Raw genomic sequence first — 23,720 nt, 5'->3', positions numbered from 1 at the left:
CAAGACGAGTGAAGGTGAGATATTGGAGAGCCCCTGCCAAGCTACGATATAGCGTAGGATCCGAGAATGCCGGACTGTCGTCTGCAGAGAGTTTGGCTCGAGCATCCACGGGGGTTGTGACGGGATTACAGTTCTCCATGTTGGCTCGTTGAATAATCTCCATGGCGTATTGAGTTGGTCAAGAAAGAGACCCGCAGAGTTTCGTTTGATGGAGATTCCGGGGAAGTACTTAGCCGTACCAAGATCAGTCATGGAAAATTCGCGATTAAGTGAGGAAATGATGTCATCGCAAAGAGCGGTGGAAGAGGCAGTGAGCAAGTTGTCATCGACGCACAAAACGAGATACGCCCTGCCTTTGGAGGTGTGGAAGGTGAACAAGGAGGAATCACATTTGCTCTGTTGGAACTCAATACGATGAGCGTAGGATGCAAAGCGCTGATTCCACATTCGTGGTGATGTTTTAGTCCGTAAATTGATTTGTGGAGCAGACAAACTTGGTCTGGATTCGACGGATCATGATATCCTGGTGGTTGGTGCATGTATACGATCTCGTCAAGGTCTCCATTGAGGAAGGCATTTTTAACGTCCAATTGATGAATGGACTAGTTGTGGGAGAGGGCGAAATAAAGCACCATTCGGATCATAGCTGGCTTGACCACGAGACTGAATGTGTCATCATAATCAACTCCAACATCTTGACACTTGCCATTAGCGACCAAGCGAGCCTTGTAGCTAGTGAGATTCCCATCTTCATCATGTTTGTGCCTAAATAACCACATTGAGCGCACAATATTAACAGATTTGGGACGAGGAACCAAGGACCAAGTTCTCTTTTTAATTTGAGCACCGTATTCTGCATCCATGGCACCATGCCACTTGGGATCCTCAAGAGCCTTTATGTGAGAAGAAGGAAGAGTAGAAACTGTTTGAGTGAGAAGAGAAAGAGGTTGACGTGGTTTGGTAATGCCATTCTTGCTATGGGTAGTCATTTTGTGGACTATAGGTGGTGCTGCCACTGTAAATTGTGGCAGAGGCTATGTATTTGGAGGTGGCGGTACCGGTACTGGGACCGCGGATATCAGTGGTGTTTGGCATAGTAAGGGAGAGACGGGAGGTGGAGGCTTGACAATGGGAAAAGGTGTTTGAATAGGTTGAAGAGTGTGAAATGGGAAGACATTCTAGTAAAAAATGTCATGACGTGAAATAATGATTTTTCGTGTGGTCAGATCGAGGCAGCGATAGACACTTTGAGAAGTGGGGAAGCCAAGATAGACACAGGCAGTAGATCGTGGGGAAAGTTTATGTGGAGTGGTTGCTAAAAGATTGGGGTAGCACATGCACCCAAACACACAGAGATGATGATAAGAGACAGGCTGGTGATAAAGTTTTGTGAATGGTGTTTGGTTGTGAATGGCTTGAGAAGGAAGAATGTTGAAGAGATGAGTGGACATGTTCAAGGCTTCCACCTAATATGTAGATGGCATGTTTGCTTGAACGAGGAGAGTACCCACAAAATTGTTCAAAGTGAGTAGGGTGCGTTCAGCTTTCCCATTTTGTTGAGAGGTGTGATGACAAGAAAAACGAGAGGTAATGCCTTGTGTGGCAAGGTGAGCAAGGAACTTGTGATTTTTGTATTCCCCACCATTATCACACTGAAGAGATTTCATTTTCCGGCCAAACTGATTGTGAACATAGGCCGAGAAGTGTAGAGAAGAGGAGAACACTTTAGATTTTTTGCGAAGAGGATATAGCCAAACAAAATGAATGAAATGATAAAAAAATGACACAATATTTGATCCCACTTATGCTGGAAACTGGGGAGGTCCAGACATCGGAATGTATTATTTGAAAAGGTTCTGAAATACTAGAAGCAGATGTATCAAAGGTAAGTCTAATGTGTTTCCCAAGTTGACAAGCATGAGAAAGAGAAGAATCGGGTTTTGAACAGTTTATTGAACCATTAGAAATGAGAGAATTGAAAATGGTATTTCCTAGGTGGCCGAGACGACGATGCCACACATTTGAGCTGACAGAGGACGACATAAAAACTTGAGGAGACGAAGGAGGAGCGGACGAGTTGGTAATGGATTAAAGGGATCCCGAGCTGTTACAACAGAGCAGAGGTTTTCGTATGCTCAAGTCCTTAACAAGAAAACCAAAAGGATCAAATTTAATGGAAACCTTATCTGTTGTAAACTGTCTAACAGAGACAAGATTTTTGATGATACATGGGCACACAAGGACATTATGAAGGTGGAGAGGACGAGACTTAGAAGGAAGAGATTGATAGCCAATAGAAGTGGTGGGAAGAGAGGATCCATTTCCAACGGTCACAGAGGGAATAGTGCTCGAATTAAAAACAGAACGTAAGGTACCTGGTTCCGAGGTGATGTGTGCCGTGGCAGCGGTATCCATATACCAGTTGGAATCTTGCGGCTTCTGCAGTGCATGGTGCAAAACGCTTGAGCAATGTTCGGAGGTAGAACTGTTGGCATCGTGGGACCAGCTGGTATGGTTGGCTGGTAAGCCCCGAGAATGCTAGTATTGGGAGGCAGAGTAGTGGAAACGTGATACGCCATGGGAGATGAGCGCCATTGTTGTTGGTTTGGAGCCCATGGTTGAAGATTCCAGTGTTGTTGTTGAGGCGGAGCAAGCCAGTATGAGGGTTATTGTTGCATCCACGAGGTGTTGTTATGATGCGAATTGTGCCGAACACGACCACGATAGGTTGTATTGCGTCCACGACCTCGCCCTATATTTTGGTGACCACGATTCTACTGAGAGGAGTAGCTCCGCGGATGGGAAGAGCGGCTGTTGGTCTCATGATGTGGAGGCGGCGCTGCAGGACCTGCATTGGTGTAGAGCAAGTGGGGTGTAGAATGATCAAGGGGAGCAGGTGTGGCTGGTTTTGAAGGTTTGTTGAGACACTCCTCTTACAGGAGCAACATGGATCGAGCAGCTGCAAACGATGGGAATGGTGACTTGTGTTTGATAACATTGTGAATGTTATTAATTTTTTCTGAAAGTCCGTTTAGCATATGTATAACCATCGCACGCTCAGAGACAGGGGTATCAACATTCACAAGCAGATCCGACAGAGATTTGAGTTTTTGACAGTAGTCATGAACCAAGAGATCATCAATCGTGAAGGATCGCAGTTAGTTTTCCAATTGAACTGTGCGAGCCTCCTTGTTGTCACGAAACAGGTTTTCAATGGTGATCCACAGTTCACGAGCTGTACACCGCGATTTCAGAACCATGTCGAGGAGGGAAGGGTCGTGCCGTACATCCACATTTTGACCAAGCCATCACGTTCACTCCAAGCCGTATCTTGAGGAGTTGCAGGAACCGATGTGCCATCAAGATGTCCAGAGACGCTGAAGCTGAGGCAGTGAGTCTCAAAGAGTTCACGCCACACATCATGATTCATCTTCTGCATATCAAGAACCAAAGGGATGTAGGACTTGATGTGTGTCAAACCAAAAGCTTTCTCTGCCGGTTGAGCCATAGGGAAAAATAAGCGATGAGACAGACAATGATTGAGGAGAAGACAAGAATAGAGACGAAGATCAGAAGCGTAAGAAGAACAGAGGAGAGAAGCGACAATTTGTTTTTAAAATAGGTTTTTTTTAGGGTGGCTCTGATACCATGTAACTTGGTAAATCACCTCGTGTCTTTATTGTATTGATTCATCAGTATATATACAAGTACACTAGGGTTACAAAGGACATAATTGGAATATTACATTATTCCTATTTTATGACCTCTCATATTTCATTTAAATACTCCCTCAGTTCCGTTATATAAGAGTTTTAAGGCTTTTTTTTTGCTTTATTTTATAATAATTTCACAAATTTCTATGTAATTTTTTTATTAATATAACAATTTATGACTATTTAAGCTATGCAATATATTTTTCTATTGGTTGAAGTTTTATAAATGGCATAATATTTGTTGTTTATTAATCTTTGTGTTTTTAACCAAAAATTCTTATATGACAGAGAGTACTATTTAAATATCTATACCATCATAATAAACCATATTTTAAGTTTAATTATACATTTCATCTTAATGCATAGAACTACATATTTTATATCAAACACAATCAATACATCATATCAAATCTCTATCTTAGTAAGAATTGAAAATACAAATAAAACTTAACAATATAATTAACAAAAAAACTGAATCAACATTATTTAAAATTTATTTGTTATGTTGTTATCTCATAAGTACTAATTTTACCTCATGTCATAATCAATTTTAAATAAGTGAGATATATAAAATAAAAACATATACAAAGATATAGAGACGTTCTCATCAAATAACTGAAGATTCATTCCTATAAATTATAATCTATTTCGAATTATCTTATGTTTTAACATATGCATTACAAAAATACATGTGTTGAAAGTATAACATCAAAAATAAAAAATATTACTAATATTCTTAAATGATTTTTTTTTAAATGATACATATTAATATTTGAATTTTTTTTATCTAGAATAAATTTCAGCGTTAGACATTCAGTTAAGTAATCACATTCAACTATCTATTTCATCGTAAAACCATAATTCACTTCTTCGTGGATTAGAGTTAAAATTTTAATAAAAAAAATAATATGAGCATCATATGAGATTATATGTATATCGGTTAGTATTTTAAATTTAACAATCAAAATAATCAGTAAAAAATTAGTTAACATCCACAAAAATTTTGGAAATCTAAAAATATCCAAAATATTATTCTTTTCTATGTCATAATTTCATAAGTAATACGTTTGTCAATCTTCATCAATTAACCAAAAATTCATTCCTACAAACTCATTTTTTTCCATGTTTCTCATATTACAACATGCATTACAATTTTTAAAATAAAACATGTAAAACTATAATAATACACATCATGTATTCAATTTTTTTCTTTTTAAGTTCATTATTCTTTCAAGGTTATGTGTGCTTACTTATAGTAAAAATTTATATTACAACGATTAATATTATTTATATCCGACTAAAATTATGTTAAATAACTTATGGTATTCTTTCTAACTTTATTATATATTATTTATTGATTAATATACATGCTTAATTAATTTCTTATTTGCTTACACATGTCAAATTTTATGGAAACACACATATAATATAATTAGCATACAATAGAAAATATATTGATTTTGTTAGTTTTCTTTTTTGATTTAGAAAATTATATTTTTAAAATATGTAAAATTCTGTAAATATAATTAGCTGTCCTACTACGTTTATAAAAAAAATTGACAAGTGTCAACATCTAATCAATATATTTGACAAGTGTCACGATCTCGTTAATGAGTAACTTGGACATCAAGTTTTATATAATAAGATCTGTGGTAATACTTGTTTTCAAGTGAATATTATAACTCAGGCGCCAAGTACTAAAATTCAGTTGTTTACTTTCAGTTTATTTCTTGGTATAAGTCAACCACAAAGCATTATAACTCAGTCGTCATATGAATCTACGAGACCTTTCGTTTTCTCTTGAGTATTATAATTCAGCTGTCAATAATAAAATTCAGCTGTTTACTTTCAGTTTATTTTTTGTTATAAGGCAGCCACGACACATTATAACTCAGTCGTCGTATGACGTGGAATAGTTTGCTGCTGTGTATTTTTTAAAATATTTTCAAAATTAAAAATGAATATTTAACCCAGGGTGATAATTGTAATTACACCCAAAGCACTAAATATATATATGAGTATTTTTTAGACAATGTATAATATACCAGCAATATTCCTACTTTTCTATAACATCTGAAATAATTTTTTTCATTTTTTTATGGTTCAGTATTTTGAAGGAAAGCCAAAAACATAACTGGAAGACTAATCGTCTTGGTTCGTCACGGACGCGCGCGGACGGATTCTAGTTAAATATATCTTCTTTGGCGATCCTTCGTCCACTTGCTGCAAGAAGCTTACCACCTTTATATATAGAGAGGATTTCTTAGGCTACGTACGTTCTCGCATTTTTTCTTATGTGCAGTGTCATATATCACATTGTCGTTATTCTATAAAGTGTTGAAAAAAGAGTTTGTATTGTCCGTGTATCACGTGTTCACCGGAGGGATATGGTTTCTTATCTAGCTAGCGGATAAGCTTAGAATGGAGATGAAACATGCTTATGCTTTGACAACAAAATTAGTTAATAGAGAGTAGAGAGACTAAGAATTGATCACATACTTGAGAAACGATCTTCCTCGCATGCTTCTGTTTTGTGTTTTTTGGCATCTATTTGAGTTTATACGGCCAAGACAACCCTTCAATTCATCCCTTAAACACAATTTCTCCAGACCACAACGCCCTTCGTCTTTCTATTTAATGTTTTTTTTTCAAAGAGTTTCGACGACCTAGGAAAAGAAGAATAGCTTGTGTTACAAGCCATAGTCAATTATCTAGGTAAAGAACAGACAACGAAATTTAAGAATTTCCTCAAAAGACTCGCCATCAGAGCTTGCCAACACAATTTTTTTCGTAGACATTGTTTATTTTGAATGAAAGATGGTTTTTTTTTTTTGGCAGAGATATTGAATGAGACAGACTGTGGAATGAAATATTAAGTGTCGGTCGATTGTGTTGTGTTTTCTCCTTTTCACAAATTGGAGAACTGGGGTTATCGTGTTTCCTTTTTCTCACAAACAAATATGGAAAAGAGAGTAATAAAGTCACAACCCTAAAAACCAACAATTAGAGAGAAACGAAACAAAAAAAAAAACAAAGTTAGGGTTTTGGAGCAGCTGGTTCCTCAAAAGCCCAAGCGTTCTCCCTGCGAACTTCTTCTTCTTCTTCGGGTGTGTAATCGTTCTCGATATTAAAGATCTCTCGAACCTCCTCTGGCGTCATGTCTTTGATGTGATCTGCAACGCTCTGGGAAGTGAGATCAAGAAGGCCTTTGACGTTGAGATAGTTAGCAGCGAGAATGAGTTGAAAGATTGTCGCCAGATCTTTATCCTTGAGAAACTCTGCTTCCCATTCCTTGAGCTTCGCGGCTTCTTCTTCAGACATTGAATCATCGTCTTCCTTCTTCTCCTTGGCTTCCTTGCTGATCTCTTCTTCATCATCTACAACATTGACGTGTGTTTTGCAATACTCGATCACCATGGATAGGATCTTTCCGGTGACGTTTGAAAGCGGGATTGCTTTGTCTGCACACTCGTCTTCGATCATGTGCCTTACGATCTGCAATTTTCTCGCCACCACTTCCTCAATTACGAAAGACTCGCCATCAGAGCTCACCAACTCAATCTTTTTCAAAGACATATTGTTTCTATCTTTTTGGCTGATGAAAAGAATCGGTTTTTATGCAAAAGCTATTGGAACGAGAGAGATTGTTGAATGATGATGAATGGAATAAAGAGGAGTCGAAGAAGTTCTATTTATAAAGTTTAAGAGTCGGTTAATTGTGTTTTCCTTTTCACAATTGGAAACCATGTGTTTCTTCCTTTTTCTTCCAAGTCCCAAACAAAATAGGAAAAACCAAATCCTAGTATTTATAAAGACACCCAGATATTTTCATACTTTCTCCATTTTACTCCTAAACTTTTGTTTAGGTACAATTTGATACATTGCTTTTTTTTTTTTTTAAATTCCTAGTAGTAAAAGCAGAGTCGAATGCTTGGTTTGTATTCAAAGACACTTCACCTTCAATTTTGTGAAAATATATGGTTGATTGTTTTCTTTAAGATTGTCCATGGAGAATCCTACAAGTTTTACCAATATCATTTACAAATATATATGGATGGACACAACCTTGTGAACAATGTGATTGACCAGCTTCAAACATATAATCTAAGATTCACAAAGACAATTAACTCTCATACTCTTATAGATCCATTTTGAAAAACGAGAAGATGGAGATTAAAGAACAGAAAGATTTCTTCCATGGTACTCTCGAGATTACAATCTTCGATGCAACACCTTTTTCTCCTCCATATCCTTTCAATGTAAGTCTTCTATATATCATATGATGAATTAATGACTGATGATGTTATCGTTGTGTTCTTTCTCATGAGCTATTATTATCTTCTTCCTTTTCCACAGTGTATATGTACAAAGCCAAAATCAGCTTACGTGACCATCAAGATAAACAAGAAGAAGGTAGCTAAAACAAGCTCAGAGTACGACCGTGTCTGGAATCAGACTTTTCAGGTCCTCTGCGCACACCCGGTTTCTGACACGACCATCACCATCACGCTCAAGACTCGATGTTCTGTTCTTGGAAGATTCCAGATCTCTGCAGAACAGATTCTGACTTCTAATTCAGCAGTTGTCAACGGGTTCTTCCCTCTGATGGCACACAATGGGTCAAAGAAACGTAACTTGAAGCTTAAGTGTCTCATGTGGTTCAGACCGGCTTATCTTGAACCGGGATGGTGCAAAACGCTTCAAGGAGAGTCTTTTCAAGGTATTAGCAATGCGAGCTTCCCTCATAGATCGAATTGCAGAGTGGTACTGTATCAAGATGCGCACCACAAGGCCATGTTTGATCCTAGGGTTCATGATGTTCCTTTAAATGCAAGGAATTTATGGGAAGATGTTTACAAAGCGATCGAAAGTGCCAGGCACTTGGTTTACATTGCAGGATGGGCATTAAACCCTAATCTTGTCCTCGTACGTGATGATGAGACTGAGATTCCGCATGCTGTTGGAGTAACAATTGGTGAGCTTCTGAAACGAAAAGCAGAGGAAGGCATAGCAGTCAGGGTAATGTTGTGGAATGATGAGACGTCGTTACCGATGATCAAGAACAGAGGTGTAATGCGAACAAACGTGGAAACAGCTCTTGCTTACTTTAGAAACACAAATGTTATTTGTAAATTGTGTCAAGATTGCACAAAAGACTCCCTACAGCGTTTGCGCACCACCAAAAGACAATCACATTGGATACACGTGTGACAAACTCAAGTACTAAGGAGCGAGAAATCATGAGCTTCCTTGGCGGGTTTGATCTTTGCGATGGTCGGTATGACACTGAGGAGCATTCGCTGTTTCGTACACTCGGAACAGAGGCTGATTTTTACCAGACAAGTGTAGCCGGAGCTAAGCTAAGTAGAGGCGGACCAAGAGAGCCATGGCACGATTGCCATGTGTCTGTGGTCGGAGGAGCGGCTTGGGATATTCTGAAGAATTTCGAACAGAGATGGACGAAACAGTGTAACCCTTCAGTGTTGGTTAACACTTCAGGGATCAGAAACTTAGTATACCTAACTGGGCCTACAGAGGAAAGTAACCGGAAATGGAATGTTCAAGTTCTAAGATCGATAGATCACATATCAGCAACAGAGATGCCAAGAGGTTTATCTGTAGAGAAGAGTGTACACGACGGCTACGTAGAGGCAATTCGGAAGGCTGAGAGGTTTATATACATTGAGAATCAGTATTTCATGGGGAGCTGTGATCATTGGGAGAGCAAGAACGATAGGTACGAAAGTTTTTTTTTTAACAGAACTTCCAAGCATCTACTGTGCGATTCTGATCTAGTTTAGTTAATCATATTTAATATATGGAACCTGCAGCGGATGCATAAACTTGATACCTATTGAAATAGCGTTAAAGATTGCTTCTAAGATACGCACAAGGGAGAGATTTGCAGTGTATATAGTGATACCAATGTGGCCAGAAGGGCCACCCGAGAGTGAAATTGTTGAAGAGATACTTCATTGGACGAGAGAGACGATGTCAATGATGTATCGGATAATTGGAGAGGCAATATGGGAAACTGGAGACGGATCGCATCCGAGGGATTATCTAAACTTCTTCTGTCTTGCAAACAGAGAAGAGAAGAGAGATGGAGAGTTTGAACCAGTTTCGTTGCCTCATCAGAAAACACATTATTGGAATGCGCAGAGGAATCGGAGGTTCATGGTCTATGTCCACTCCAAGCTCATGATAGGTAACAAACAATCTACACAACTCGCCATTCTGAAATGAAAAAATATTGATGATTCGTTAAACTTCCATAAACTATAAGCAATTGAGAATTGAATCAAAGGAATTATTGTATGTTTGTAGTGGACGACGCATACGTTTTGATAGGATCAGCCAATATAAATCAGAGATCAATGGACGGTTGTCGGGACACAGAGATTGCAATAGGTTGCTACCAAACCGATACAAACAACACCAACGAAATCCGAGCTTACCGGTTATCGCTCTGGTATGAGCATACCGGTGGCCAGATCACGGCGGATGACTTATCATCGTCAGAGCCAGAGAGTCTTGAATGCGTCCAAGCGTTACGGACGGTAGGAGAGCAAATGTGGGAGATTTACAGCGGAGACAAGGTCGTGGACATGCTCGGCATTCATTTGGTAGCGTATCCAATTAGTGTGACAAGAGACGGTGCGGTTGAGGAAGTTGGCGACGGTTTCTTCCCTGATACCAAGACGTTGGTGAAAGGAAAAAGATCGAAGATGTTTCCTCCTGTTCTAACCACCTGAAAGAAAATATCCGAATTAGAGATCATATAACTTGCAATACATATGAATAAATAACATTCAACCAGTGTAAAATTATGAGAAGATGTATTTATCAATTAACACACTTACTGGTTTCTGTTATAACCTTTCTGGTTCTTTGTCTGTACCAACTCTTAGATAAATGGTCTCAGGTTCTGTTCTTTTGAAGCTTTCTCGCCTGCAACAAGGAAAAGAACAATCAAAACCTGTATAAACCAAGAAACGAGCAGCTTTTAATAGCTAATATTTATGCAACCATACAATGCTACGTGACACAACAGACGGGATTTATACACCTAATGTTTAATAGGTAAACGGGTATGGAGCGTGAAAGATAATCTTTTCCTATTCGTGTCCAAGCTTATCCAATGGCTGAGAACAAATGGCCCGCACCATGTACCGTTCCAAGAAGATTCACACTACTGAAGCTTGAATCTTTGAAAGCACTTGCAGATCCAGAGTAACGACTCTGTTCTTCCTCTAGAATATGCTGATTTTCAGAGTCTACATACAGTTCCAATACTATTCCATCTGTCCACGATAAGAACACACGAGGGCAAGCTTTTCCGAAATGTAAGTCGTTTCTAACTCACTCTTAAGCTGAATAGTACTCAGAGTCTTCAGAAAATCTAAAGGGAAGTAAACTAAGAACCTCTAGATATGTATCAGCGACAATCTTTTTAATCCTGGTAAAACCTACACCAATCTAATTTCATATCAATATAAAGCCTTGATCTTAAACCCACAGAAGTAGCAGTCAACTCCAGGAGTAAGTGACCTAATTCTATGTATTCCTTATCTACAATAGCTTTGCCTTCATTCTTATCTATAGATCTCTTGCAGCCTCTAGAAAGTTATCATGGTTAAAATAATCCTTTCCAGTCAATTCTAAATAACTTTGTTTCCATGCTGCACCAGAAACCAATGTAGTGAATCATCTTTAAGAACAGCTACTTCTCCATCAGTCCAACAACTCAATTGTCATCAACATCTTATATTATATCTATAGATAATAATGTGAAATCTAGGTAAATGTCACAAATCCTCTAGTTGACAAAATTGCTAATTCCGCAAGCTCTACATAGATTCCAAGACCCAACTGGAAAAACTTATGATGCAGACATAAACTAGAAACATGATGAAATTGTGTATAGATAACAGAAAAAATCACAGTGAAAAATCTTAAGAGATATATGAAGACTATATAAAAGAAAACGATAGCCAACCTCCAACAGATATAAAATAATACCAAATTCAAACTTCCTCATAACGAACGTTTTGTTAGAGAGATTCTATACCTGTCTTCAGACTTGGTAGAAAGATAGTTTTCCGGAAGACAGATCAACATCCTTTGGAAAGAGCATACCCGAAAATCTGATGTAGCATCAACATAGTCAACAACACCATTGGCATCTCTTGATATATGGAAAGGTTCCTTTATCTGAAGGTAAAATAACTCAAAGGAGATGCAGAAGGTACTCTAAGACTATAGCTTTCTTCTTAAGAAAGTTGTTGCCGAGTGCTTCAATGCTGACATATCCTACTTAAGAATGCAGCTTGTATCCCTTCAAAAACAGAACTATTCATCTCGTCAACCAACTACTAGGATTCCAGGGATGCCCCATCGTACAATCCTGCTCATCGTGAAAGTCCCAATACTAAGAAATAAACTTCTGCATCTGAATGTCTGCCCTGGACGTTTCAGAATAGTATGGAGCAATTCTGACCACCTTCAATATTTCCAATATTTGGTGCAATGATCCCAGGTTAGACCCAGGCAGATAACTGCCATCTCGTGGTAACATGTTGGCCTTCCCATTCAGTGCATGCAGAAGACCCAGAAGCTGATGGAAGACTCAGATAACTACATAGACTAATTACCATGTCTCTGATGAAGTAACTCCACGAAAGTCGCTTTGGTTTGTCTTCTATAGAATCCATTCGTCATCCATGAGATGGAGTCTTCACCTGGCCTCCTAACTTCTGACATCATTTTTGTTGGTCAGAATCAATATTCAATTGAGATTCACCTCAGTCACCACCTAGCTGTGCATCAGCTCCAGACCAGCGTCCTTCCATTTGGTTTCAACAGTGAAAAATGTGGTACACCTAATGGCGCATGAGGATCTGATGGTAGAAACAAGAGGTAGATTTGCCAATCCATCAGATGAGTGCACGGGGTAGAGTAGGGTCCTGCAACTCCAAATCCTGACAAAGTCCAAAATACTCACAGCACCTAGATTCAGTCCTCATGCAGTCACAGGTAAGGATGCTGATGGCTCAAACCCTGCTCCAACAATCCTTGTTGAAGGTATTTCTGACATAAAAGATACCGCTCATATTGACCCAGATGAACCTAAAGACGGATCTTTGCTGCTGCTGATGGAAGTCTGCTGGCATGATCCCAGGAGGGCGTTATATAGTGAATTCATTCTGAGAAGCCGCTCATTGTGCTCAGATGGCCATAGAGGATCGATACGTCTCTGTTCCTCCAAAAGTGTAGGTGCCTAAATCCCTTCACCAGTTGAATCAGCATTGACACTAGCAGCTCAAGACACTTCAATGAGAAAACACTGCCTCCTGGAGCAATCCAGAAATGGAAGTCCGTACAGTGTTCCCAACTCGTCTTAATTGAGCTTCTTCTGTAGCTCTTAAATGTAGTAGTAACTTACATAACACTGCTACTTAGAAACAATGATCTCTGGTAATCCCTCTTTATGCTTCCAGCAACAAGCAATTGCAGCGACTTTCTCCAAAAATTGTTACCAGAATTAACAGCTTACGCTCAAATATCTCTCTAGAACAGGTTTCTAAAGGCTATAACCCCTTTGAAAGGTGTTAGCTCACCAGATCTTTAAAAGTTCAAATACATGAGAAGGAAGGAGTCTGGGATTGGAGAAAAAGGAGGGGATGCCCAGCAGAATCCCCTCCTCTTGTTAGTGCGAGTATGGTTTCTCAAACTTACTGGTACAATGGTAGAGTCCTCTGAGGTTCTATCAGAGGGATTATCTTTTACCCATAATCAAAACCAGGATGTAACAAATACGAGCAGAAGAATAAGAAGGATAATAGGACACAACTAATAGCAAACAGGAGAATCCAATCGCCAAATTATTGAAATAGATTAGCCATCTAAGTTTGGCTAAAATGAAAATAAAATAAAAAACAATCTAAGTTACATAATCATAACGCCTTTTTGAGACAGCAGAAGAACTAACATTTAGATTTTAGAATAGATGCATACCCACAAACAACCAGAGGAGTGTTGCGAAGTGGGAAATTTAGTTGTCACCTCACTCTTTTTCCACAAAATCAATACAGATTTCAATGACGATCCAAGCGAGGTTTCTTCTGTGAGCCAGACCCATGGCTGTAATATTGACTCCTTTCCGAAGATCCCTACAAAAGAAGAAAAAGAATACAGGCGTGTCAAAGTACAAGCCCACAAGAATAGACCAACTTACGGATGCATGTAAGCATGAGTACCAAGAAACTATCGTTTTCGCCATAAGAACCACGGTAAGCTCCATCCATATTGCTGTAATTCATCCCATATGATCCACCTGCACGGATAACATATCACACAAGATAGCAGTTAGTGACGTAATGAAATACCAAATGTTTCAAAGAAAAATCTAAGATCATACCAAAACCCCACGGCCTACTATCAACAGTAGCAAGTTCAGCTCGTAGCTTTTCAACTTCGCGCGCCATAGAAACCATGTTCTTTTCCATTGTCTGCCTCTGCTCCATAAGCTCAAACTTTTCCTTCTTTTCATAGTCAATTGCATCTCTGTTCCAAAGGAGAGAAAGAAAAAAAAACCTCGTTTCAGCATTTACGACCCAAACCAGATGTTTATGCATTAAAATACCAACTACAAAAGCTAACAGAATGATTGATAAAAGGTCCAATCTTTATACCTAGCAAGCATAAGCTCCTTCTGAAGATCTTTAACCTCAGCTCTCATACCCGGAATCTGCTTGTTATCAGACTGCAATTTAGCCAGATCTTTCCTAAGAATCTGAACATCTCCACTTAGTCCACGCTTAACGTCATTAAGCTTCTGAAGCTCAGCGCGCAACTGGGAAGCCTCCTTCTTATAAGACTCCATAGCACGAACATCACCCTCAAGTTTATGCCTTTTCTCACTGAACTCCCTGGACCGCAGGTCTTGCTCAGCACGAAGATCAGAGATCATGAGATTCATCCGGTGAAGCTCTTCCTTAGCAGAGCCGAGTTCTCGCTCCAGAACCATTCGGTCCTCAGCTAGTCTGTGATTATCATTCAAAAGCCTTCTAATTTCGACTTCCTGAATCTGAAGATCATCTAACAAAGATGGTGGTGGAGGCTGTAACAATGGAGGAGGGCCTCTGAGAAAAGGTCTCTCCGGAGGCAAATCACGCCGATGATCATGATAACTGTCTCGGTGAATCCGGTTTCTTCCAGACATTCAGAATTTACCTTCTCAACCCAAAAAAACAACAACCACAACAGCAAAAAATTCATCAATCTCACATTCTCGAAACATGAAAAGCAAAATCAAGCTAACCTAATACCTAGATTGATTGGAGCGTCAACAACTAGGAAATTGGGCATTATATAAAAATTGAGAATGAAACTTTTGTGAATTTGGCTAAACTGATAAAAAAAGAGTCAAAACCTTTTCTTTCTTCTGGAACAGAGCGCGGAGGGGGATATCGTCGTCGTCTTCTACCTTTGTGTTTTTTTTTTCTTCAGCTTACCTCGAACAGAACAAGGTTAACTTTAAAACTTGTCAGCGTAAGAACGACGCCGTGTTGTGTGTAATATCAAATGGGCTTCATATCGGAAAATTAATTTACAATTTGTAGGGATTGGAGAAAATGGCTAATTTAAAGATTATTTTGCAGAAAATTTGAAGAGAAAGTATATGTACATATAATATATATATATATATATATATATATATTTTTTTTCACTTTTCTTTTTTCAAAAATGTTTAATGGACCTCATAAAAAACTGGGTGATGCCATAAAATATAATACACAAGTCCAACATTTACAAAAAAAAAAAAGAAATCTGAAATGTAATAATAAGGCACACAAGTCCATCATTTATCTATGAAATGTAAAGCTTGGAAAAATGTAAATACTTTGTGTTTCGAATAAAGTTGGAAATAATGAAAAAATTATTTTTATTGATTTAATATTAATAGATGCTACCGAAATGCAAAATCCTTTTTAAATGCATTTTTTGTCATAACCTTGTCACTATTTTTCTTTTATCTTACTAAATAATAAAAATTCACATATATATATATAGATATATATTATTCATAATAGACTTAAATAAAGGATTTGCATTCATTGATACAAATGTGAGTTAGAATTCTATAATGTTTTTTTTTTTTGGTCAAAAGAATTCTATATTGTTATTGTCATTATATTTCAAATTTAAATTTGCTTTATGCAATTGGATAATTGACATGTTTATATGATATTTAACCCTTTCTAAATTAAATCATTTACTAGATGTCTAGATTTACGAAATCTCATCCGTACTGTCAAATATTTTTATAATTAATCAATTTATCCATCAGTCCAATGGCTAATATATATTTTATGCGGTTTGGGTGGGGTATTTCGGATTTTTGGATATTTCGGTAGAAGGGTCCTAGATCCATTCGGGTATTTCTAGTATTTGGATCGCATTTTGGATAAACATCCACCGGATTTGGGTCTGGTTCGGGTTTTATCCAATACCCGAAATATACTTCAGATTTGAGTTCGGTTTTGATTATTTAGATCTTAAGCTTAACAAAATTCTCGAATTCAATCCGAATTTCAAATATATCCGAATTCAAATCTCTCCACCTCTGATATTAAAGGTGAAGAAAAGGTCTGACAAACATGTTTCTTGTTGAAAATGTTCTATTTGTTTTGCATTTCTTCTTCTTCATGTATTTTTAATATGTAAAAACAATATTTTGGTATCTAAATTTCATGAGTATTGAAGAAAAAAATGTAATTAAGTCTCTACAAAATAAGTAAAATCTCTCATATCTAAATTCTTTTTAAAAAAATTAGATATGAAAGATACCCGAACCTGAAATTTAGATATGAGAGATTTTACTTATTTTGTAGAGACTTAATTGCATTTTTTTATTTCATACTCATGAAATCTAGATACCAAAATATTGTTTCTACATATTAAAAAATACAAAGAAGAAGAAATGCAAAACAAATATAACATTTTCAACAAGAAACATGTTTGTCAGACCTTTTCTTCACCTTTAATATCGAAGGTGGAGAGATTTGAATTCGGATATATTTGAAATTCGGATTGAATTCAAAAATTTTGTTAAGCTTAAGATCTAAATAATCAAAACCGAACCCAAATCTGAAGTATATTTCGGATATTGGATAAAATCCGAACCCGACCTGAATCTCATGGGTGTTTATCTGAAATCCGATCCAAATACTAGAAATACCCGAAAATCCGAAATACATGATCCGAACCTGAACGGTTCCCGAATGCCCAGGCCTATATTATGTTGTTGTAATTTGTTTCAGACTTCATTATTTTAAATATAATTCGCATATTTTCTCAATTCTATTTTTTGCGCTTCTAACACCTCATCGTTTTGATTAATAAATATATCAGCAAGCAGAGAGGAACAATTACTAATGAACCATGTAAACCATGTATGGTCAAAGACCTTCGCCTAATATTACTTAGTTTAGGAAGGCCCATGATGCACTCTCTGTTCTCACAATCAGGTCAATAGCCTTCTTAAACTCTGGAATATCACGCAAAGGTCTTAGACCAAAAGATCTGATTCCGGAACGAGAGCATGATCGAAAACATTGTAGCAGCGAGCGATTCATGGGAGGAAGGAAGATGAGTCATTGACTAAAGTAGAGAAAGCTAGGAAGAAGCATAATTTGATTGATTAACAATTAAACCGTCAATGGTTGTGATAGTGAAGATGGCCTAAAAAATGTAAAAATGTTGATCATAATGATGTTTTAGTAGCAGTTGGAAAAACGATCGAATGTAACTAGGCATGTCAATCAGACTAGCCTGACTCCATCCGACCCAAAATCTGTAAATCTTTTTATGGTTGAGTCTGAACCGATCCAACCCGAAAGATTGCGAGCCTTTATTAAAAAGTCTAGTCATGTCATGGTTATAGGAATATAAACATTTTAGCAGCGAGCGATTCATGCGAGCAAGGCAGATGAGTCATTGACTAAAGTAGAGAAAGCTAGGAAGAAGCATAATTTGATTGATTAACAATAAAACCGTCAATGGTTGTGATAGTGGAGATGGCCTAAAAAAAATATTAAATTGTTGATCATAATGATGTTTTAGTAACAGTTGGAGAAACGATCGAATGTAACTAGGCATGTCAATCAGACTAGCCTGACTCCATCCGGCCCAAAATCTGTAAATCTATTTATGGTTGAGTCTGAACCGATCCAACCCGAAAGATTGCCAGCCTTTATTTTAAAGTCTAGTCCGGTCATATCATGGTTATAGGAATTTTCTGGATTTTATCGGGCTTCTATTCAATAAAGAAAAATAAACTTATAAGTTATAACATCTTTTAAAAAAATTAAATCTATATATAAAATGAACCAATAAAACCATTAGTATTCATTGAATAGAATTTAATTTAAATGAAAATTTTAATCAAAAAAATGTTTATATTCATACGTAATAAACTACAAATTAAAATACTTCAAACTGCATTATTTTATAGAGCCAAGATTCTAATTATTAATTATTGTTAATTATTTCAAGTAGTTTACATTACTTCAAACTACGTTATTTTATAGAACCAATCATACATTATTTTATAGGGCTTCTTATGTTTTGTTAATTATAGTTGTGTTACTATTATGGGGTATCAGATATGGTTGGTTTAATAGCTGTATGATCACTACTCATAATTGTAGACTTGTAGTAGAAGCCGCTACTACTTTATTGGTTGTTTAGTGAAAGGAGTTTTTGTCTGCTGCTACATTCATAAATCATAATCACCCTCTTAAACCGCTACAATTATGTGTATATAATATTTTTGGTTGTTCAGTTTTGAAGGGTGTTCGAAATTCTCAACTTCAAAAAAATTACGACTCTTTAGCCCAAAAGAAGTCGAACCTTTTTCTCTATAGCAGTAACAGTTTCACAATGTCACAAAAACACAAGACCAAACAATGGATCATCAATGTTGGATGAAACCGAAGATACCAAAGTGACTGATTTCAACATTGAAACGAAAAAAAAGGTTTCCAAAAGCAAAACATCTGATATCCACAAAGTAAGAATTGAAGAAACCAAACCAAACTAGAATCAACAGAAGCTGAACTTTTAATCCTCAGAGAGTAGGAATGGTTTTGGAGCCTATGAACTGTTTCAGAATCGCTTTCTCCTCGTCAATCCGTTTCTTCTCTTCTGCGTTTTTCGGATTTAATTTCCTTTTCTCCTCCAACATCCATTTGAAGAGCTCACGTTGTTGTTTCTCCGGAATTGGCTCACGTGCCTTTACCACCATTGGCTCTGCAACCACTGTGGAAGACACAGTCTTCTCCACAGTAACAGGAGCTGCAACTGAAACCGATTTAGCAGCTGTCTCTTCGTTTACAGGATCTATGTCCTTTTTCTTAGTTCTAAGGAAAAGATAACCTGCATAATGAACAAGGCAAAGAACCATCAGTATTTGAAATGAAAGTATCTGTGAAGGCATTTCTATCAAGATTGTAACTTCAACAAAAGTTCTTGGGGTATACAGATATAAACGAGTTGATGAAACTTGTATTTCCAAGATCAGGAATATAGAAACCATCAAATCTCAATGGAGCGAGGATTTTTATCAAGTAACTATCTAAAATACCTAATCAGATGTGGGGAAAAAAGGTAATCAATCAATAAACAAGGATAAGTCATGCATGCTTCAGCAGGAGACAAAATAAAAGCAGAGGAACTTAAGAATATGGTTAGTCTGCAACATTACGATACAGGTTTTATATAGAACATGTTACAGAGTGCATCTAAAAGTATAAATATGAGTAAAAATCCTTTCTTTTTTTTTTTTGTGTATCAATAGAGAGAGTAAACAAACTCTTAAGTTAAAGGATCACAAAAGAGATCTATCAACCAAACTCAAACATTCGTAATATAGCATAACAACACATAATATGAAGCAGATCTCAGTGGTCCAAGCTTTTGTGGCTGATCAAAAACTTAATGATTAATAAACTCTTAACTTCAAAAGGATCCTCTTACTTAGTAACCATAACAACGAAAAAGTAAACCCTCGAAACCAGCAAAATCTTTACCCTAATTTGGATTTTGGAATACCCACACAAAACTCAGAATCAGTAAAAAAAAAACAACGAATGATTACCTCCGATGGCGAGATTGACGGTGAGGAGAACCGGCCAGACATATTTGTACCTCCGAGCGAATGATTCCTTGGGAAGAGGCGGAGGAGGAGGAGGAGGAGCACCACCCATGGAATACGAAGCAGCGGCTTTAGCAGCCGGAGAAGGTGTTGATGATGATGGAGAATGAACAGTAGGATTATTGAAATTGGCTTCAACGTGCTTCAACTGAGCAATAATGGCTGGGACACACAGATATCACAATCGCGAATGAGATCAGTACACACAAAAGTCAAATTACATAAATCCAAAAAAAAAAAAAAAAAAAATTGTGAAAGATTCGTTGAGTGAGCTGGGCAAAAAAAGCGACAGCTTCTTCCTAAAACAAAAACGTAATAATTAAATAGTGTTGTTGTTGTTACCCTTCTTCTTGGGTTTATTGGTGAAAAGCTTTGGAGTTTCTTCACTCATGGCGACTCGATTCGATCAACTCAGATAGTTTCTCACTTCTTCTTTCTTCGCCAAATGTAATGTGTCTCGTTTTCTTCTTCTTCTTCTTCCTCTCTTGTGCTTCAAGTTTAATTTAGGGATTTTACTTGTGCTTTTAATATCTTTTTACTATTATTCCTTTTTTTTTTTTTTTAGTATTGTTTATCTTTTTACACATTAAGATCGAAATGCTTTTACAGATTCCCTGAATTTATTTTGAAAAAGATATCTCTAGAAAATTAGAAATCATATTAGACCCAATCACATAATTAACTTGCTTGTTAAATTTTTAATTAGGATGATATTTTTTTTTTCTGAAAATACATATGGTTTATCTTACTCTAATTCGGATGATCAGATCAAATGTTTATCTTACATGTTTTTTAATGTTTTGCTGTAAATGTCAAATGTTTTGAGGAACAAAATAGTAGAAAGGCCGCAAATCAATGGAGAAAAATCACTGAGCCACTAAAGCCATAATAACATACAAAAGTCAGTGTGATCAGCTCCACCCTCTTCTGCTCCCACGGTCTCTGAATCCCCCAAGCCCTGTTTCCACAACATAGAACCCCACACCTTTAATCAGAATCAAGACTCCACCAAAATGATCATAACTTTGACAAAAAAATTTGACATAACCAAGAAGAACTTGAAATCTTTGCTTGTGTAAACTGACTGACCTGGAGGAGCAGGGGCAGTGCTGCGACCCATTGAAGCCAATTCAGGGCTTACTTTCTGTCCAGCTTCTTCTAGTATGTTGATAAGTTCCTTGGCGAATCTCGCATTTGCTACTGTGAAGAAAGTGTAAGCTGTTCCTTTAGCCCCTGCTCTACCCGTTCTTCCAATCCTGTGAACATAATCCTCCAGTGATCCAGGGAAGTCATAGTTTATCACATACTTCACATCTTTCACGTCTGTCCAAAACAAGGATACATTTATTAGCTTGCCGCATGCTTAAATGGAGTTCATGTTGCGCACAGAGGAGAAAGGGAATACTGTAGTACCTAATCCGCGAGCTGCCACATCTGTAGCAGTCATTATAGGGCTTTTGCCTGATTTAAACTCCGAGAGAACCCAATCTCTCTCAGCTTGGCTTTTATCACCATGTATTGACAAAGCAGGCCAACCATCCATGCGAAGCTGACGAGTGATTTGGTCACAGCCCTTTTTTGTGTCGAGGAAGACGAGAATTCTGCTTCCATCCATTATGTCTTCAAGCAACTTCACCAATCTGAAAAAAAAAAATCGCAAAGAATAGTTTTGATTCACTACAGTTTCCATGAAAATTGAAATGAGATAGAGACAGGGCGAGCATAGGTAAGGAGACGTACTTGTTATACTTTTGGCTTTCTGTAATGACATCAACAATTTGACGGATTGCACGGTTAGCTTTTAAATCAGAAGATCCTATTATCACCTACACTTAACACAAAAGAAGCCTGCTAAATTTTTGTTGACTGCTAAACCATTATGAAATACGTAAGAGAGATGTCTCTTACTTTGTATGGGTTATAAAGAAACTTCTTGGATAGTTGTTCCACCTCCTTAGGCCAAGTAGCACTCCAGTACAAAGTTTGACGGTCTGGCCGAATCTGCACAGGTTTAAAAAGATTTAAAGACAAAGCAACTAGGATCCACATATATGTGACAAAGACAGAAGTAAGAACACAAACATGTGAAACAATTTTCCGAATCTGAGGGTCAAACCCCATATCCAGCATTCGATCAGCCTCATCCAAAACAAGATAAGTAACCCTTCGCAGGTTTGTGTTGTTCGACTCCATCATGTCTATTAACCTCCCGGGAGTAGCTATAACGATTTCAACACCTAAATCCATAGGCCAATAATCACTATCAGAACAATCCACAACAAAGAATAAAAAATCTAAATAGTTTGAGAAATGTCACGAAAAGCACTAAGCCAAAGCACTTCACCTTTCTGGAGATCACGCACTTGAGGCCCTTTTGGAACTCCACCATAAATACAAGTAGTCTTAATTTTAGAGGATGAACCAAATTTAGATGCCTCTTGCTGAATCTGCACAGCCAGTTCACGTGTTGGAGCAAGAACCAAGACGATTGGGCCGTCCCCAGGAGCTGAGAAAAGTTATTTAGAATCAGTACAGCCTTGACAACTTAACATCGAACAAGAACCAGGAAAAAGAACTTCAAAAGCAGGTATCAAGCGTTACCTAAAATTGGTTGGGCATTGACATGGACAATTGCAGGTAGTAAGTAGGAAAGAGTCTTTCCAGAGCCAGTTTCAGCAATGCCAATAAGATCACGTCCCTTCATTGCCATTGGCCAGCCCTGGGATTGTATAGGCGTAGGTTCAGTGAAACCAGCCTTCATAATCTCTTCCAAAACATAATCTGGGCCAATCAGGGAACCCTTATCAGTAGATATATATAGACATGTAAGTGAAACTGATCACAATCTAAATCCCTAACATGATCCCAAATTCAAGAGCAGAAAAACAAATGAAACAGAAGTCAAAGCCAGTAGTAGTTCTTTAGGATAAGAAATCAGCTTACCAGGAAAGCCAACATCACGAAAACTCTTGACAGGTTTGGGAATATCTCGGCCTTCAACAGTGATTTCCCTCAGCTTACGATACTCTTCAACTTCTGCCTCAGTCATAGACGCCACAGCCTGCGATTCGACATAGAAATTCTTCTCGAAAGGAGTCAAACCATCCAAATCTAGCTTCCTTGGAGAGTCATTGCCATCACTATCCTTTTTCACGCTTGATGTATGACTACGTGAGCTTCCGTATGATGAAGCCCCACCAAACCCTGAGTCACTAAGAACAAACAAATCTGAAAATGAAGCAAACTCTTCTTCTCCAACAGTATACACCACAGAGAATTGAAAACGCAGCAAGCACACGAATTCGATCAAAATTAAGCCGGATTTGCTTCGTACTCGGTTCGATTACAGACTATAGTTCAAAGGGAGTGTATAGAGAAACTAAGTGGAAAACAAATTTCTGAGTTTTATCAATTTCAATACGAAAGCAAACACACACACACACTTACCTTCGACGGTCACGGTAAGAGGTGGAATCGCCGGTCCGGCTATCGTAGCGACTCATAACGTTGGCCGAATCAGTCTCTCCGATTAAGAAATATGATCGGAAAGTTGAGAAAAAAGGAGCTACGGGTAACTGAAATCTAGTCGTTAGGGTTTTACAAATTGGGACGACCAAGAGAGAGAAAGAGAAAGAGAAAGAGAGAGAGAGAGAGAGAGAGAAGGCTCGTATTGCTAAAACTACGCTTGCCTGTATTTATCTCTGTGAAACAGACATATAGTAACACGCCACGTGGATTTATCAATGTCACCGCCTCATCTTTAGTACCGTCTCCAAAACAGGGGAAAC

At 37.6% G+C, this 23,720-nt stretch overlaps 5 protein-coding genes and 1 pseudogene across 14 annotated transcripts; 1 reads left to right on the top strand and 5 right to left on the bottom strand.

The window, feature by feature from the left end:
- Positions 1-2,330: 2,330 nt before the first annotated feature.
- Positions 2,331-3,508, bottom strand: LOC147947903 (uncharacterized; annotated as a pseudogene).
- Positions 3,509-6,749: 3,241 nt separating this feature from the next.
- Positions 6,750-7,314, bottom strand: LOC104778385 (SKP1-like protein 14). Of its 2 annotated transcripts, XM_087496452.1 has the most exons (2): positions 7,104-7,314; positions 6,750-7,052 (listed from the first exon to the last, which is right to left on the bottom strand). In XM_087496452.1, exons 1-2 carry the CDS (start codon positions 7,287-7,289, stop codon positions 6,750-6,752), a joined length of 489 nt encoding a protein of 162 aa, XP_087352578.1. In that variant the 5' UTR covers positions 7,290-7,314. The 2 variants fall into 2 exon arrangements, with proteins under 2 accessions (XP_087352578.1, XP_010501125.1); XM_010502823.2 differs by having other exon boundaries at positions 6,750-7,314.
- A 482-nt stretch (positions 7,315-7,796) lies between these two features.
- On the top strand, positions 7,797-10,654 carry LOC104778382 (phospholipase D alpha 4). The gene is given in 5 exon segments (XM_010502822.3): positions 7,797-7,972; positions 8,070-8,850; positions 8,853-9,450; positions 9,545-9,921; positions 10,041-10,654. Coding segments are annotated over 5 exon segments (2,277 nt in total). The 5' UTR covers positions 7,797-7,879; the 3' UTR covers positions 10,469-10,654.
- Positions 9,549-15,367, bottom strand: LOC104778384 (protein FLX-like 3). 9 transcript variants are annotated; one of them, XM_087507143.1, is made up of 8 exons: positions 15,148-15,367; positions 14,408-14,948; positions 14,134-14,279; positions 13,973-14,049; positions 13,731-13,885; positions 10,577-10,664; positions 10,055-10,464; positions 9,549-9,950 (listed from the first exon to the last, which is right to left on the bottom strand). In XM_087507143.1, exons 2-5 carry the CDS (start codon positions 14,935-14,937, stop codon positions 13,811-13,813), a joined length of 828 nt encoding a protein of 275 aa, XP_087363269.1. In that variant the 5' UTR covers positions 14,938-14,948; positions 15,148-15,367; the 3' UTR covers positions 9,549-9,950; positions 10,055-10,464; positions 10,577-10,664; positions 13,731-13,810. The 9 variants fall into 9 exon arrangements, with proteins under 9 accessions (XP_087363269.1, XP_087363268.1, XP_087363270.1 ...); XM_087507142.1 differs by having other exon boundaries at positions 11,785-13,885; positions 15,148-15,321; XM_087507144.1 differs by having other exon boundaries at positions 10,172-10,464; positions 11,785-13,885; positions 15,148-15,321.
- Positions 15,368-18,607: 3,240 nt separating this feature from the next.
- Positions 18,608-20,415, bottom strand: LOC104778381 (uncharacterized). The gene is made up of 3 exons (XM_010502821.2): positions 20,275-20,415; positions 19,876-20,094; positions 18,608-19,154 (listed from the first exon to the last, which is right to left on the bottom strand). Exons 1-3 carry the CDS (start codon positions 20,321-20,323, stop codon positions 18,847-18,849), a joined length of 576 nt encoding a protein of 191 aa, XP_010501123.1. The 5' UTR covers positions 20,324-20,415; the 3' UTR covers positions 18,608-18,846.
- Positions 20,416-20,417: 2 nt separating this feature from the next.
- On the bottom strand, positions 20,418-23,613 carry LOC104778380 (DEAD-box ATP-dependent RNA helicase 20). The gene is made up of 10 exons (XM_010502819.2): positions 23,380-23,613; positions 22,876-23,144; positions 22,534-22,713; positions 22,277-22,438; positions 22,015-22,169; positions 21,841-21,933; positions 21,673-21,758; positions 21,346-21,572; positions 21,022-21,255; positions 20,418-20,890 (listed from the first exon to the last, which is right to left on the bottom strand). Exons 1-10 carry the CDS (start codon positions 23,433-23,435, stop codon positions 20,844-20,846), a joined length of 1,509 nt encoding a protein of 502 aa, XP_010501121.2. The 5' UTR covers positions 23,436-23,613; the 3' UTR covers positions 20,418-20,843.
- Positions 23,614-23,720: the final 107 nt, after the last annotated feature.

This window comes from Camelina sativa, chromosome 3 (genome assembly GCF_030686135.1).
Source record: "Camelina sativa cultivar CO46 ecotype springtype chromosome 3, ASM3068613v1".
Taxonomy (NCBI): domain Eukaryota; kingdom Viridiplantae; phylum Streptophyta; class Magnoliopsida; order Brassicales; family Brassicaceae; genus Camelina; species Camelina sativa.
This window is presented reverse-complemented; position numbering and strand designations above follow the sequence as displayed.

Coding starts and splice junctions, on each gene's coding strand:
- LOC104778380 (XM_010502819.2), bottom strand. CDS start 23,435: ATGAGTCGCTACGATAGCCGGACCGGCGATTCCACCTCTTACCGTGAC. Junction 21,934..22,014: donor TTCGGAAAATTGTTTCACAT/GTTTGTGTTCTT, acceptor AAACCTGTGCAG/ATTCGGCCAGACCGTCAAAC. Junction 21,573..21,672: donor GAAAGCCAAAAGTATAACAA/GTACGTCTCCTT, acceptor TTTTTTTTTCAG/ATTGGTGAAGTTGCTTGAAG.
- LOC104778385 (XM_010502823.2), bottom strand. CDS start 7,289: ATGTCTTTGAAAAAGATTGAGTTGGTGAGCTCTGATGGCGAGTCTTTC.
- LOC104778384 (XM_087507143.1), bottom strand. CDS start 14,937: ATGTCTGGAAGAAACCGGATTCACCGAGACAGTTATCATGATCATCGG. Junction 14,050..14,133: donor TAGTAGGCCGTGGGGTTTTG/GTATGATCTTAG, acceptor TTATCCGTGCAG/GTGGATCATATGGGATGAAT. Junction 13,886..13,972: donor GCGAAAACGATAGTTTCTTG/GTACTCATGCTT, acceptor CTTCTTTTGTAG/GGATCTTCGGAAAGGAGTCA.
- LOC104778381 (XM_010502821.2), bottom strand. CDS start 20,323: ATGAGTGAAGAAACTCCAAAGCTTTTCACCAATAAACCCAAGAAGAAG. Junction 20,095..20,274: donor CAATAAACCCAAGAAGAAGG/GTAACAACAACA, acceptor TGTGTGTCCCAG/CCATTATTGCTCAGTTGAAG. Junction 19,155..19,875: donor CGTCAATCTCGCCATCGGAG/GTAATCATTCGT, acceptor TTCATTATGCAG/GTTATCTTTTCCTTAGAACT.